Source organism: Pleurodeles waltl, chromosome 5 (assembly GCF_031143425.1).
Source record: "Pleurodeles waltl isolate 20211129_DDA chromosome 5, aPleWal1.hap1.20221129, whole genome shotgun sequence".
NCBI classification, from domain to species: Eukaryota; Metazoa; Chordata; class Amphibia; order Caudata; family Salamandridae; genus Pleurodeles; species Pleurodeles waltl.
In genome coordinates, this window is record NC_090444.1 from 10786599 (window position 1) to 10802198 (window position 15600).

The window sequence follows — 15600 nt, forward strand, 5'->3', positions numbered from 1 at the left end:
ATATGCTGATTCATCAGAACCCTATGGAAAGCACTGCAGATGCCTGACGTAGATATGTCAGTATATCAGAACCATATGGAAAGCACTGCAGGTGCCTGACCTAGATATGTGAGTATATTAGAACCATACGGAAAGCACTGTGGGTACCTGACTTGCATATGTAAGTATAGCAGAACACCATGGAAACCACTACAATGTCTGACGTAGATATGTCAGTATATATCATATCCCTACGTACAGCACTGCAGGTGAATGACATAGATATTCTAGTATGTCAGAACCCTATGCAAAGCAGTACAGGTGCTTGACGTGGATATATCAGTATATCAGAACCTATGTAAAGCACTGCAGCTGTCTGAAGTAGATATGTAAGTATATCAGACTCCTATTTTACGCACTGCAGGTGTCTGACGTAGATATGTCAGTTACTGTAAACACAGAACCTCCTGCTTGTTCAGACTATGCATTAATTGTGGGTGATCGACCCCTTCAGACTCCAGTTACAGTTTATATTTGCACAGGTCTTTAATGTGAGAGCTCCATATTTGCAGATTGTAACTGGAAGTAACTTGATTCCTTCGGTCCCCCTTGGAGTGCTGGGCAGTCACTCATGTAACTGAGGTCACTATGTATTCTAACTCAGCAGGAGATCCATGGAATAAACTGACTATAATCTAATGCAGATTTATTGTCTGGCACTGAATGAATGCACAGTCTTGCGGGGCTCAGTCCTGTTTGTACAGCGCCTTTTTAATCACAGCCCCAGGGTTTGAAAGACTCGTTTTTTACTCTTTTCTCACAGCCAGGAGTATTGCACCGCTGCAGCTCTGAGATGCTAAAATAACTGGCGACGAAAAACCGTATTTATTGTCTATTTTCAGCTTTTCTTGTTTCTGTTCTCGCCGAACCGCAGCCGAACACATCTGTGTTTTGTCTTTCAGAAATGAACGGCGCTCACTCCTGTCAGTCAGTGCTTGTGGAAGAGTCTGGATCAGCATGTTAAAAGATCTCCCTTAATGTAGAAAATGTGTCCATAATGATGCCTGAACGCTTATTCCTGGATTGTATTTTTAAGTAAAACAAGTATTTCTTTTTGTAGGCTCCGCCCCTAGCCCTTCCTCCTCATCCTTTCACCATCCCTCGGGTGGGCGTGATTGTGGGGTGCTGACCACTCCCACTGAATGAAGCACTTCCGAGGTCACTGGTAATGGTTGGGGCGACCACACAAGCCCTGGATGGACACAGACAGTGAATTATTATCACTCAGAAGTGCCGTGTGAAGTGAGCGCACCGTGTGATCTGCTGCAGGTGAGTTAGGTGAGTTGTCACCGTGTGATCTGCTGCAGGTGAGTGAGTTGTGGCCGTGTGATCTGCTGCTGGTGACGTGTGGCCGTGTGATCTGCTGCAGGTGAGTTGTCGCCGTGTGATCCGCTGCAGGTGAGTTGTCGCCGTGTGATCCGCTGCAGGTGAGTTGTCGCCGTGTGATCTGCTGCAGGTGAGTTGTCGCCGTGTGATCTGCTGCAGGTGAGGGAGTTGTGGCCGTGTGATCTGCTGCTGGTGACGTGTGGCCGTGTGATCTGCTGCAGGTGAGTTGTCGCCGTGTGATCTGCTGCAGGTGAGTTGTCGCCGTGTGATCCCCTGCGGGTGAGTTGTCGCCGTGTGATCTGCTGCAGGTGAGTTGTCGGGGTGCGAGCCGTGAAGTTACAGAGTGATGGGTTTTTTCCCTCCTCCTGTTTGGATGTACTTAGTAGACATTTATCTTTTTCCATGACCCCTCCCCGCCCCCGGGGGTCTCAGGCCTGTGACCCTTGACACTGGGCTATATTGGTATAAATGTGAGGCTGTTCTAGTTCCACTGTCCCCACCCCGTCTGCTTCCTTCTTTTCCACATAATTCCTCTTTCTCTCCCTCCCCTCCTTCTCCCTCTCTCCCCCCTCGCCCCTCTCTCTCCCACACGCCTCCTCCTCTCCCCCTTCTCTTCCTCTTTCTCTCCCTCCCTCCCTCCTCCTCCCCTTTGTATTTTCCATCTTTATCTTTCATCTCTACATACACTTCAGTCCCTGGTTTTATCCGGTACAATAACTATTGCACCTAAATGGGGTCACTCGTGATCAGGTTCTCAGCCTCTGACACCAGCAGGGCTGTCTCATCCTCTCATCCCTGTGAGGTGGATATTAGTAGCTGCCATGATGAGGTATTGGGTGTGATGTCATCTTACAGTGGATTTTATGGAATTTGATGTGTGTTTACACACTTTTACCAGTTGATTAGAAAACCAGTTAATCAGTGCAGACCAAACCATTTTACCAGGTCTCCTGGCTTGTTCCCCCCTTGCAATTATATAGTGATCGCTCTGTTGTGATGAGAAGACGCCAGAGCCAAGGAGATGACAATAAAATATATCTGATCCGCTCTCCCTCACAACGATAATCAAGTCCGGAGAGCATCAGGACAAGAGTAATATAATTTATTTCCCCCAGAGAGCTGCTGCCAAGATACCCCTCCCTCCCTGGAGTGTGTGCAGTTCCTCACAGCTATAAGACATGCGCCGTGTGATCTAAAATAGTAATATTAAATCCAACTAAGTAGGATTTTCTATTACCAGTCTGGCCATACCAAACAAGACATGGCTACTGCTGTCAGATCAGAATCTACCACTGAAGTGTAAAGTGTTTGAGAGGAGCAGGCCTCACAGTAGTGGAAACAGAATTTAGGTTTTTTCTCTACCAGGGCATGTAAAACACATAAGTACATGTTCTGCCTTTTACCTACATAGCACCCTGTCATATGGGTTGCCTAGGGCCTACCTTAGGGGTGACTTATATGTAGAAAAAGGGGAGTAAAGGGTTGGCAAGTAGTTTTAAATGCCAAGTAGAAGTGGCAGTGAAGCTGCACACACAGGGCTTGCAACGACAGGCCTGGGACATGGTTAAGGGGCTACCTATGTGGGGGGGCACAATCAGTGCTGCAGGCCCACTAGTGGCATTTAACTTACAGGCCCATGGCACAGGTAATATACATTCCTAGGGACTTAGAGGTAAATTAAATATGCCAATTGGGTAGAAACCAATGTTACCATGTTTAGGGGAGCGAGCATATGCACTTTAGCACTGGACAGCAGTGGTAAAGTGCGCAGAGTCCTAAGGGCAGCAAAAACAGTGTAAAAAAAGTGGAGGGAGGCAGGCACAAAGTTGGGGTATGACCACCGTAAGGCTGCCAGGTCTAACAAATTCCCACAGGAACCTATGCTCTCTATACAGAAACAAACCTGAAGGACTTGCACAATACACAGAAGAAAGATATAACTCTCTTTTCTTGGATTGGTTTAAATCGATTCAGTAGCTTTTGTGTAATTGGTTTTTACAAATATTTTTTGTTGGGTTTGAAATGGTTATCAAATTTATTTAAACTGTTACTACACTGAGATTCACAAATCTGTGTTGGTGGACTTGAGTGGCCCACAGTTTAAAGAATATCTCAATCCTACTGGATGAGGGAGCAATTTATTTTGTCTCGTCCATATCTGGTTCCGTAACTCGTCCGTGAATCTGATTAACTGCTGCAACATGAGAAAAATGTTGTGGCTGACATAGAAATCAGGCACTCACTCCCCATGTCCTGGAAATAAAAAAAAGAAATGTCATACTAACATAGTAAACCCTGATCCCAGGCCATGTTGGGTGCCCGGAAGGGTTCCCCTTCAAAGAACATTACTTTTTAAAAGGTATGCTTTGTTTTGGAATTTGCAGACCCCACTGCAGGAAAAGCACGCTTCAGCACGACTTCCGAGGTATAGAAATATGCAACAAGAGGTCATGGTCCTTTGCTTGACCTCCTGCAATTTTGCAAAACCCCACAGATGATTGGACCAGGGACCAGGACCCTGCAAGAGTTTGCAAATGCTTAACTAGAGTCCACAAGCCTCAGAAAGATTTTGAAAGAGCTCTAGCAAGTTTAAAGTGAATTATGATTTGTTTGTTTTAAAAATCTTAATATATGTTAAAAAAAATTAGAAGTTTACTGGTAGACTATGGAGGACAGGCTACCTTTCGTCACAGTGGTGGAGGACTTAATGCCCACCACCGTGAGAGAGAGTAATTCATGCTTTATAAAGATGACAGTTGGCCAGCGGTCAGCTCTCTGTGTGTAAAGGAAGCACCATCATAGCGGTTCCCTTCACTGTACAAAAAGTTTTTTTAGCCAGCTGTCGTTGGTTTTGATGTAGTTATTGAAAAAACCCAATGACCCAAGTGCCCTGGAATTTCTGTTCCAGGATGTAGGGGCTCCACATGTGTTGTTTGTTTTTTTTCTTTTTCTTTTCCACTGTCCCTCCCAACCAGGCTACACGGGCAGGCCTGAGGCCATATTTCGTTGTCACTCTAGCAGATTTTACTATAAATGCTGTAGTCCAGGCTTGAAGCCACGTTTCCTTGTCACTCTAGTGGATGGCACTATAAATGCTGCAGTCCAGGCCTTAAGCCACGTTTCCTTGTCACTCTAGTGGATGGCACTATAAATGCTGCAGTCCAGGCCTTAAGCCACGTTTCCTTGTCACTCTAGTGGATGGCACTATAAATGCTGCAGTCCAGGCCTGAAGCCACGTTTCCTTGTCACTCTAGTGGATGGCACTATAAATGCTGCAGTCCAGGCCTGAAGCCACGTTTCGTTGTCACTCTAGTGGATGCACTATAAATGCTTCAGTCCAGGCCTGAAGCCACGTTTCCTTGTCACACTAGTGTATGGCACTATAAATGCTGCAGTCCAGGCCTGAAGCCATGTTTCATTGTCACTGTAGTGGATGGCACTATAAATGCTGCAGTCCAGGCCTGAAGCCACGTTTCGTGTCACTCTAGTGCATGGCACTATAAATGCTGTCGTCCAAGCCAACAGATCTGGCGTTGTCCACCAGCCTTTTGACTTTGGCAATTCTTGATTTATTCTGCCATGGTTTCTGCAAAAAATATTGTTGGGAAAGCAGCTGGGCCCTCCTCAATCTAAAAATCATTGAGTAAAGGAAAAAATGTGAATGACACCACAGACCTATGGATGAAGTCTGACTGAAAGCCACCATAAGTAACTATGTTTTACACATACATTTTGTAAAATCAAAAGGTCAAACTAACACTCAACCTAAAATGCCAAATGATCTGGTGTCGGCTTTCAGCCTCTTGCCTGCTAATGTTTTTCTTGTAAATCTTTATTACAAATAGAGAGAGAAGACTGAAAAGAAAGATAGATGGCGAGGCTTGCAAAATAAACAGCAGCTTACAAAGACAGGTGGACAGGGTTGGATAGATAGATTGATAGCGATACCCCTGCAGATAGATGCACTTCAACAGATAGATACATTGATAGAATTATAGATTTGCAAAGATAGATAGAATTCAAAAAGGTTGATAGAGTTGCAAAGACAGAAGTTGCATAAATAAAGGGACAGTCGACAAATTGGTTAATAGATAGATAGATAGGTAGATATATATATATATAGATGAACAGGTAGATAGACGGGTAGATCGACACACAGAGGTAAATAGATAGGATTACGAAGATAGATAGATGGCACAGCACAGATTCAATTAGTAATATAATGGTTTAATATCTATATAAGTATGACAAACGAGCACTGAAAGCTAACTAGAAAGACATACAGACATAGGGCCTGATTCACAACCTGGTATACTCTGATGTAGCAGCAACCAGATAATCAAAGGCAGCTCTAAAAGGAATTTACTGCATCATTAGCAGGAGGCATGAACTGATACAGGTGGAATGTGTCCTGTGAAGAGCTGGTAGAAAGTGTCCTGCTATCAAATGAGACTCTAAACACAGAAGCAACAGTAACCAAATGATTAAGTACAAACAAAAAACACTGGCACGTAAGGGCGCTACTTCCTTGTGAAAGAGTAAAATGCAGTCACTCAAACTGAAGTTAGCCAGTGGCTGAAGTAGACAGATCCACTGCCCGTGCTGTATTCTGTGGTGGGCAGAAGCAAAATGTGAATGGCACAACAATAGACCAATGGATGGAGAGCTGAGAGCCCCTTTAAGTAAGTATATTATGTATATCATTTTTGTAAAATAAAAGTTCTTGGCTAACACCATACTAAAAATAGTGAATGTGTCATTCTGTAGGCAGGGATGTGGAATTCCTATCGCCTGACCCCGGGACGTATTGTTTGGGGTCAAGGGCAACAAGTTTTCATGTTTACTTTGTCATTGGGACAAGTGGCCCCAACCCCGTGTAGCACAAACCCTTTGGCTGCCAGTTTACAGAGAAGGGAAAACTCTGCATTTGAGGTAATACGTGTGTCCATACATTCCTGCTGTTTGAACTTGTATTTATGGTTCATTAATGAAAAGCCTTCATGTTTAGGGTGAGTGCTGTAAATAAACATTTTATGGTCACACTGTATTACTGAGAGTGGATCCAGTAAACAAAAACAAAAAAGTGCACATACATTTTTGAAAAGTTGAACAATAGGAGGCTAAGTATAATGCTCTCTGATTAGATGCAAATGTTTGCCGAAGCTTTCTAAGCATGAGTGATGGTTCTTTACTTTCAAAATAAAATGTTCAGAAAAAAATGGAAGTAGGAAAAAAAAGTTTTGCTACTATAAAATTTTAGGTGCTATTTCTTTGAAGCATAATTTAGAAAAATGCATGCTAGTATTTCCAAAAAATATTCCTGCTGGAAAATCAGTGTAGCCATTTTCAACAAGATTATGGGAAGCTGAAAATAAACAGGCACTGGCAAAGCCAACCGATCCAACATTTTTTGTGAGTCTTTTGGGTTTGTCAATGCTTCTTTTGTTTTGAAATGCCTTTTTTAACCCTTTATTGTTGTGGGAGCCGCCAGGCACTCACCATTGTAACAAACAATGGCAAAAAACAAAAACGTTTTTGGTCTCAAAAAGCACACATTGCCACCAGTGATGTAACAAATGCCCACCTCTCCCCCTCCAGGGGGCCTCCTCAACACAGCACCTGCCCTGTCTGGAAGGGGGGGTCCCTCCTTGTTCTTTGTAAGGGGCCCCTTCTAGTTTTGTTACGCCACTGACTGCCACAGTAGTTCCTGGCACTTAACAAAACTACTTTGTGTCCCAATATGCCTCTTGTGGAAGAGCAGAATGCATTCACTCACAGCAAAGCCAGCCCATAAATAGAGAGAGAAATAGAAGCTTAATAAAAACAAAATGTCTTTACTAACGCCAGACCTAATTAGGGACCCAATTCTTAAAGAAAGTGCACCCCTGGTGTATGTCTTTGAATTTACAAAAACTTACAGAAGTAGACCAGGAAATCCTACTACTAGAAAATATTTGTGAACTGTATTTTAGCATGAGCAAATATGCATGTGTAGTTTTGCTCATGTGAAAATCTATTGAGCGTTTACAAGTTCTTACCTTCCAACCACTTTTTTCCCAACCCTGGAAGATCCTGCCATTGTCAGGAGAACATTTTAAATTCTGCTCATTATGGGAAAAGATTATAGAAGAGCTGGTGAAATCCTTAAAACATGCAAGTTTGCCGACTCACTAGCATTACAGCTTACTGCTTCCTCCAGCCCCAGTATGTAGATCTGCGGAAAAGTAGCAAAATAAGGGAATTGCTATAGTAAGGATTGAAATTGCAAGTATTCAAGGCCTACTATATCAGTAGCCCTGGCATAATCAGAGGCTATTACCAGAGCTCTTACATAATGAGATTGCTGCCATAATTTGTCACCGCAGCATGTGGCATCAAAGGGACAAGTCGATTTTTTATTTTTTTTATTTTTTTTTTACAGGACAAATATAATTAAGAAGCAACCTGTATCAAGGACAACTAGATATTTTATTAAATTCCACATCCCTGTGTAGGTGTGCATATTGATGGAGAAAAATGTGCATACCTACAGAATGATGTAACAGTAGCCACATCATTGCACCTTTTTGTTATTCTTTTTTCCCTGATGTGTAGGATTGGGAAAGCCTATATATCTAAAAGGTGAGATTTAGTGACTTTGCCAGTGTGTGTGTTTACAATGTTTGTAAACCACCTGTTCCTTGTGTAGCTCTGGTCAGAGCCTCGTATCTCTGGAGTTACACTTTGTGGAAGATGCTCAGATTACCTGACTGGGTTCTATCCCAGGCTCTCTGATAGTATAACTCCTCGGGTGCCCAGGATGAGGTGGTTCCATTCTCTGCCGTGGCGCTCAGGCGCCAGGGATGTAACCACCTCGTCCTGGGACCTGCTCATGGGGGGAACGCTAGTTCTCCCCCTTTGGGCCTCCCATGGGCAAGGATGGAAGGAGAATCGCTTCCCCTTCTACCCCCGACCCCCATCCCCAGTGACGTCTGATTACGTCAGCGGGCGATCACCCACTGACCTCATCAGAGGTCACCTCCCATCGCACTGGAAGCTCAGCTTCCAGCGCGATCGGAAGAGAAATGAAAAGCAAGATGCCAGGGAATTAAAAAAAATAAAAATAATTTTTTTGAGGTGGTTGCTACCAACCATATTTTTGCCCCCACCCCAACTGAAGGGGGTAACAGACTTTCAGCTCTCCCCTCGCACACTAAAAGATCTTTTCCCACAGCGATCAAGAGGACATTTGATTATTTTGGGTTTTGGTTTTTCCTTTGGGCCATGAGAGCTTGTCTAACTCTCAAAATCGCCCCACTTGGAATGGTGAGGGCTGCACTTTTTGGACTTTGGGACGCTGCCTGGTAGAAAAATTTATGAGACCTAGACACATCTGAAAACTAAACATCTGGGTGAGTCCAGGGTGGTGTGCTTCACATGCACTCCGCACCATTTTCTTACCCACAATGCCCTGCAAACCTCCAACTTTGCTTGAAATTGCACATTTTTCCCACATTTTTGTGATGGAACCTTCTGGAATCTGTACGAATCCACAAAATTCCTACCACCCAGCATTCTCGCATCTATACCGATAAAAATTCTGCCCCACTTGTCAGCCTAAAAACATTCTTTTTTTCCAAACTGCCCTTTTGGACCCGCTTTGGTTCCCCCTCATTTTTGACATGTTTTTGGCTCTTTCCTGTCACAGGCACTTGGCCCACCTACACAAGTGAGATATCATTGTACCGGGAGCCTGAGGGAAACGTTGGGTGGTAGGAAATTTGTGCTGGTGCGGTGATCCCACACAGAAAAGTAGGAAAATGTTTTTTATTTTTTTTTAGCAAAATTTGAGGTTTGTTGAGGATTCTGGGTAAGAAAACACAGGGGAATCCACGCAAGTCACACCTCCCTGGACTCCCTCGGTTGTCTAGTTTTTAGAAATGAGAAATGTTTGAGTTTGGTCGGTTTCCATAGATGGCTGCTGAGCCAGGGTTAAAAAACGCAGGTGCCCCCTCTCCCCCCACACCATGAAAAAAACAGGTAGTTTTGTATTTGATCATTTTGATGTGTCCGCATTGTGTTTTGGGGCATTTCCTGTCACGGGCACTATGCTTACCCACACAAGTGAGGCAAAACGTATCAGGAGACCTGTGGGAACGCTGGGTAGAAGGAAGTTTGTGGCTCCCCTCTGATTCCAGAACTTTGCAACACCGAAATGTGAGAATTTTTTTTTTTTTTTTGGCCAAATTGTGAGGTTTGCTAAGGATTCTGGGTAACAGAACCTGGTGAGAGCGCCACAAGTTTCCCCATCCTGGGTTCCCCTAGGTGTCTAGTTTTCAGAAATGTCCAGGTTTGCCTAGGTGCCGGATGAAATAGAGGCCAAAATCCACAGCTAGGCACTTTCCAAAAAACAGGTCTGTTTTCTTTGGGAAAATGTGATGTGTTCACTTTGTGTTTTGGGGCATTCCCTGTTGCGTGTGCTAGGCCTCAAGTGAGGAACCATTTTTATCAGGAGACTTGGGGGGAATGCTGGGTGGAAGGAAATTTGTGGCTCCTCTTAGATTCCAGAACTTTCTATCACCGAAATGTGAGGAAAAGTGTTTTTTTTGGCCAAATTTTGAGGTTTGCAAAGGATTCTGGGTAACAGAACCTGGTGAGAGCGCCACAAGTCACTCCAATCCTGGGTTCCCCTAGGTGTTTATTTTTCAAAAAGGCACTTGTTTGGTAGCTTTCCCTAGGTGCCGGCTGACCTAGAGGCCAAAATCCACAGATAGGCACTTTCCAAAAAACACGTCGGATTTCAATGTAAAAATGTGAGGTGTCCGTGTTGCATTTCCTGTTGCAGGCGTTAGGCCTACTGACGCAAGTGAGGTACCATTTTTATCGAGAGACTTGGGGGAACACAGAATAGAAGAACAAGTGTTATTGCCCCTTGTCTTTCTCTATATTTATTTCTTCCAAATGTAAGACAGTGTGTAAATAATGTGTCTATTTGAGAAATGGCCTGTAATTCACATGCTAGTATGGGGACCCCGGAATTCAGAGATGTGCAAATAACCACTGGTCCTCAACACCTTATCTTGTGCCCCTTTTGGAAATACAAAGGTTTCCTTGATACCTATTTTTCACCATTTATATTTCACCAAATGAATTGCTGTATACCCGGTATACAATGAAAAGTCATTGCAGTATGCAGCTCCTTTACTGGCTCTGGGTACCTAGGGTTCTTGATGAACCTACAAGCCCTATATAAACACACGCAACCAGAAGAGCCCCGCAGATGTAACGGTATATTGCTTTTGAAAATCTGACATCGCAGGAAAAAGTTACAGAGTAAAACGTGTAGAGAAATGGCTGTTTTTTTTCACCTTAATTTCAATTTTTTTTTTATTTCAGCTCTTATTTTTTGTAGGAAAGGCTTGTAGGATCTACACAACTGACCCCTTGCTGAATTCAGAATGTTGTCTACTTTTCAGAAATGTTTAATAGTCTGAGATCCAGCATTGGTTTCACACCCATTTCTGTCACTAACTGGAAGGAGGCTAAAAGCACAAAAAATCGTAAAAATGGGGTATGCCCCAGTAAAATGCCAAAATTGTGATGAAAAATGTGGTTTTCTGATTCAAGTCTGCCTGTTCCTGAAAGCTGGGAAGATGGTGATTTTAGCACCGCAAACCCTTTGTTGATGCCATTTTCAGGGAAAAAAAACACAAGCCTTATTCTGCAACCCTTTTTTCTCATTTAAAAAAAAAACACAAAAAAATGAAATTTTTGCTGTATTTTTGCTAATTTCTTGGTCTCCTTCAGGGGAACCCACAAACTCTGGGTACCTCTAGAATCCCTAGGATGTTGGAAAAAAAGTACGCAGATTTGGTGTCGGTAGCTTATGTGGACAAAAAGTTATGAGGGTCAGGGAGGACATTGTAATGTGTCATGGAGAGAGGGTCTCACTCACTGAACAAGAAACCTTTTCTGGTGTCCTGGTTACTCCTTGAGTCCACACTCCTCATTAGAATGAGATCATGGGAGGATCGTATGCCCTTACTCTGCCTATTGTATCTTTACATTGAAAGTGTAATCTACAATTTCTTCAGTGCACTTGTCTATATAGACAATTAAATGTCTTATTAAATGCCAATAGATTTTTTGTAATGGACTCTGCATTTCAACTTATTCAGTGTTTGTTTTTCTTAATTTAACAGGTGAAATAAATGTAGTGATAAACGAAAAAGGTAAAGGCATTAAACATCACTTGTATAGGAAGTGATGTAAAAACAGTATGCCTCAGCATCTGTTCACTTGAAGGCTAATGCCTCGCCAAAGTCTGTTTCTACAGCAGAAAACCCAAACTGCCCAATGAGGCCTGTACTTGGCTCTTAGACATCAGACGATTTACATTGAAGACATAACATACTGAAGCAAGTGTGGTGAGGTGCTCAGGAAGAGCTAACCTGGTATCAGAAAGAACACACAGGAGAGAAACCGTATGAATATCTAGAATGTGGCAACACATTTATTAGGCAGAGAAAGAGCAAGTGCGACATCAGAAACTTCATACTGGAGGAAAAACCAAATTGATGGACTGACTGTGGCAAAGTGTTCTTTTCAATGAATGACGTAATGCAGCATCAGAGTGTCCACGTTGAGGAGAAACCATATCAAAGTACAGAATGTAATAAAGTGTGTGGGCGGAAGACTAATCTAAATCAGCATCAAAAGATCCACACTGGGGAGAAACCGTATGAATTTACAGAATGTGACAAGGGATTTATTACCAATGGACACCTAACACAACATCAGAAAGTCCACACTGGGGAGAAACGGTATAAATGCAATGACTGTCACAAAGCATTTAAAACTAATAAACAGCGAAAACGACATCAGAAAATCCACACTGGGGAGAAACCATATCAATGTACAGAATGTGACAAGGCATTTATAACAAATGGAGAGCTGAAGCACCATCAAAATGTCCACACTGCGGAGAAACAATATAAATGTACAGAATGTACTAAAGTGTTCAGATGGAAATATACTCTAAAGCGTCATAGCAAAGTCCACACTGAGGAGAACCTGTATGAATGTACAGAATGTAATAAAATATTCCGAAGCAAGACAAACCTAAAGCAGCATCAACAAATCCACACTGAGAAGAAACCGTATAAATGCAATGAATGTGACAAAGTACTTAAAACTAGTACACTACTAAAACGACATCAGACAATCCATACTGGGGAGAAACCGTATAAATGTACTGAATGCAATAAAGTGTTCCGAACTACGACAAGTTTAAGGCAGCATCAAAAAATCCACAGTGGTGAGAAACCGTATAAATGTACAGAATGTGACAAAGCATTTATTACCAATGGACAATTAACACAACATCAAAACGTCCACACTGGGGAGAAACGGTATAAATGCAATGAATGTGACAAAGCATTTAAAACTAATAGACAGCTAAAACAACATCGGAATATCCACACTGGGGAGAAATCATATAAATGCACAGAATGTGACAAAGCATTTATAACAAATGGAGAGCTGAGGCAGCATCAGAAAGTCCACACTGGGGGAACACCATTCATTTGTGCTGAATGTGATAAGGCATTTATTAGAAAGTCATATCTAACGCAACATCAGAAACTCCACACTGGGGAGATACCCTATATATGCACAGAATGTAATTACGAGTTCCGAACGAAGAAGACTCTAAAACATCATAAAAAAATCCATGCTGGTGTGAAACCCTTTAAATGTACTGAATGCGACAAGGCATATATTACCAAGGGAATCCTAAGGCAACACCAGAAAGTCCACACAAGAGAGAAACCATACCAAACCCAAACTAATGCAACATCAGACAGTCATCCCTTGTGGGACACCTGTCCTTCACACAGGAGCGACACCATAGTAGGCTTCAAAATCTACTCGCCCACCCAATATGGGGAGTCAGATTTTATGAGGTCGAGCTGTTTTAAGGCTTGGTCCGTTCTGGGTAGTGAACTCAAGCTGGAAAGGAACTGGTGTTCTGTTCATTCAGAAATTGAATGAGCTATAAAGATGCCTTTAAATTTTGTTTTTATCTTGACGCATTTGGTGTTTGTTCAAGGATCGAGGGCAAACGTCAGGTTATCTTTTTACTAATTGCTGCTTGTCTTGGAAAATGGTGTTTACTTTTTTTTTTCCTCTTACCACGGTTAGAGTTTTTTGTCAAGTGAGTTGTTGAACAATCATTGTTAAACAAAAGGCTGTAGGATGTCAGTTTTTTTCTATCTTTAAATAGCTTGGAAATGGAAAGTAAAAATATTCAAAATGTCAGGAAGTATGAAATCACATGTTCTTTGTTTAAAATTCTGAAGTGTGATGCAAACAAAGATTTAAATAGGAGCAAAATAATTCCGAACACTTTTACTTGGTGATGTGTAAATGACAAATATTTGCAAAAACTCAATTTCCAAATATTATTGTTTGTACACTGTTTAGTTTTATCAGTAAAACCGCATGTCAGAGGGAAACTTTGTGGCTGTAACAATGGAAAATCTGCTGATTGCAAATGACAGTGTGCTACCACTCCATGCTTTAGTTATGTATTTATTAAAAGTGATAGTTTTTAAATATGATTTGAGAAACATTCCTGCCCCCGTCCTGATGACAGTGCTGTTAATGAGCAAAGAGGCAAGTCAGGGATCAGGTGTATCCTGGATGTGGCTAGATTTGTATTGTATATGGAGCAAAAGTTAGTCTATTAAATCAACAAAATTGTTTTTTTTATACAGCAGGCATGCTGAACTCATGTATTTGAAGGTGATTTCATAGTTAACAATGAAAAAAACGACAGCTCAGTGAACTCAAATATTTTTTAAGTCAAAAGGCATGAAGGCCTATTAACATTTTAATGATTTTTTTAGGCCTGGGCAGGGATAACTGAATGTGACAAAGCCATCACTCTAAAGGGACTATTAATGCAGCTTCTGAAAATTCAGGCTTTGAATGTATAGAAGCCATAAATGTGACCATTTGTTGATCAGATAGTCCATATTGGCAGAAACAACTTTTTCTTGCAAAGCATTTTTTTCACAGGAGGATCCTAATGTGTGAACATGCATTCCAGGGAGAAACTGTATCTGTCCTCGTGTGACAAGCCATTCATTACAAAGGAATAGCTAACTCTTGGTCTGAAATTGTACACCAGGAAGAAACTATTTGTATATTTTAAACATGAGAGCATTTCCTACCAAATGTTTTCTTATTAGGCATCAAAAATGCCACCAGGTTTAAGACGTACTGATTGGTCTTTCATTTGAAACAGTCATCAGTTGCTACGTCAAAAGATCTACACCTGCTCACAGATATTGGAGGTGAAATACCTGAACAAGAGCTGGAACAGAAATAGTGGCAGTTATCGTAGGTGCGTAAGAATTAGTCAAGAAAAGGTCCCAACTTACCACAGAGGTGACAATATGCAAACTCCAGAGAGCATCAAACCTGGACAGAATGCAAGTGTTACTTAAAGCAACAGTTCAATTTCTTTCCCTGTTTCCCGCCTACAGTAGTATAAGGACTATTTTGACCACCTCGTGATAAGACCCGGCTCAGCCTCTTTACTCAGTTACGTGAGACCTGCAAGGTCTTCTAGGGCTCATATCCAGAGTTTCGGGACATTTATGATAATAAAATTCAGAGTTTGTTATCTAGGATCTTATTTTCATGTTGTTTATCATTGACATTTTACTTCTTTCATCAACAACACTGCCTGGGAGAGGACAAGTGGAGTTTTGGGGTTGGTTGGAAGTCTGATGCCACTGGCCTTAGAGGATTGTAGCCCCCGAAGGATGTGTGCATCAGGTTTATGGTTTCATGCGGGACAGGAGCTGCCACCATTTGTACAGACATTGCAGGACATTTTGCTGGACAACCTGTGAATAAGAGGCCTCTCTACTTAGAGAAGTGATTACAGTCTCCTATATCACGTGTAGCCAATTGTATTCTTTCTACTTCTGTATAGTGTATTTTCTTAACTTGCTGATCTGTAATAAAATGAACACTTGATGAAAGTACTGACTGCAATCTTAGATGTTTGAACACTGTAAACTTTTATACTGTACAGTGTATGTACTTATTTACTTTTCAAAAGCCATCTAATGTCCATTCAGGCAATGCCTGCACAATAGAAAAAAAACAAATACATAAATCTGTTTGCCTGAATAGGGGAAGAGAAACCAAAGGTTTTTTTATCTCTCTACGAGCCTCATCCCA

General features: G+C 42.0%; 1 protein-coding gene across 1 annotated transcript in view; it reads left to right on the top strand.

Moving 5' to 3' along the window:
• Positions 1-1172: 1172 nt before the first annotated feature.
• The window catches only part of LOC138296924 (zinc finger protein 11-like), a 363057-nt gene continuing 348629 nt past the window's right edge, over positions 1173-15600 (top strand). The window contains exons 1-3 of the mRNA XM_069236445.1: positions 1173-1308; positions 11547-13394; positions 14654-14752. Of these exons, the coding sequence (XP_069092546.1) occupies positions 11953-13394; positions 14654-14752 (1541 nt within the window). The 5' untranslated portion in view covers positions 1173-1308; positions 11547-11952. The remainder of the gene's footprint in view (positions 1309-11546; positions 13395-14653; positions 14753-15600) is intronic.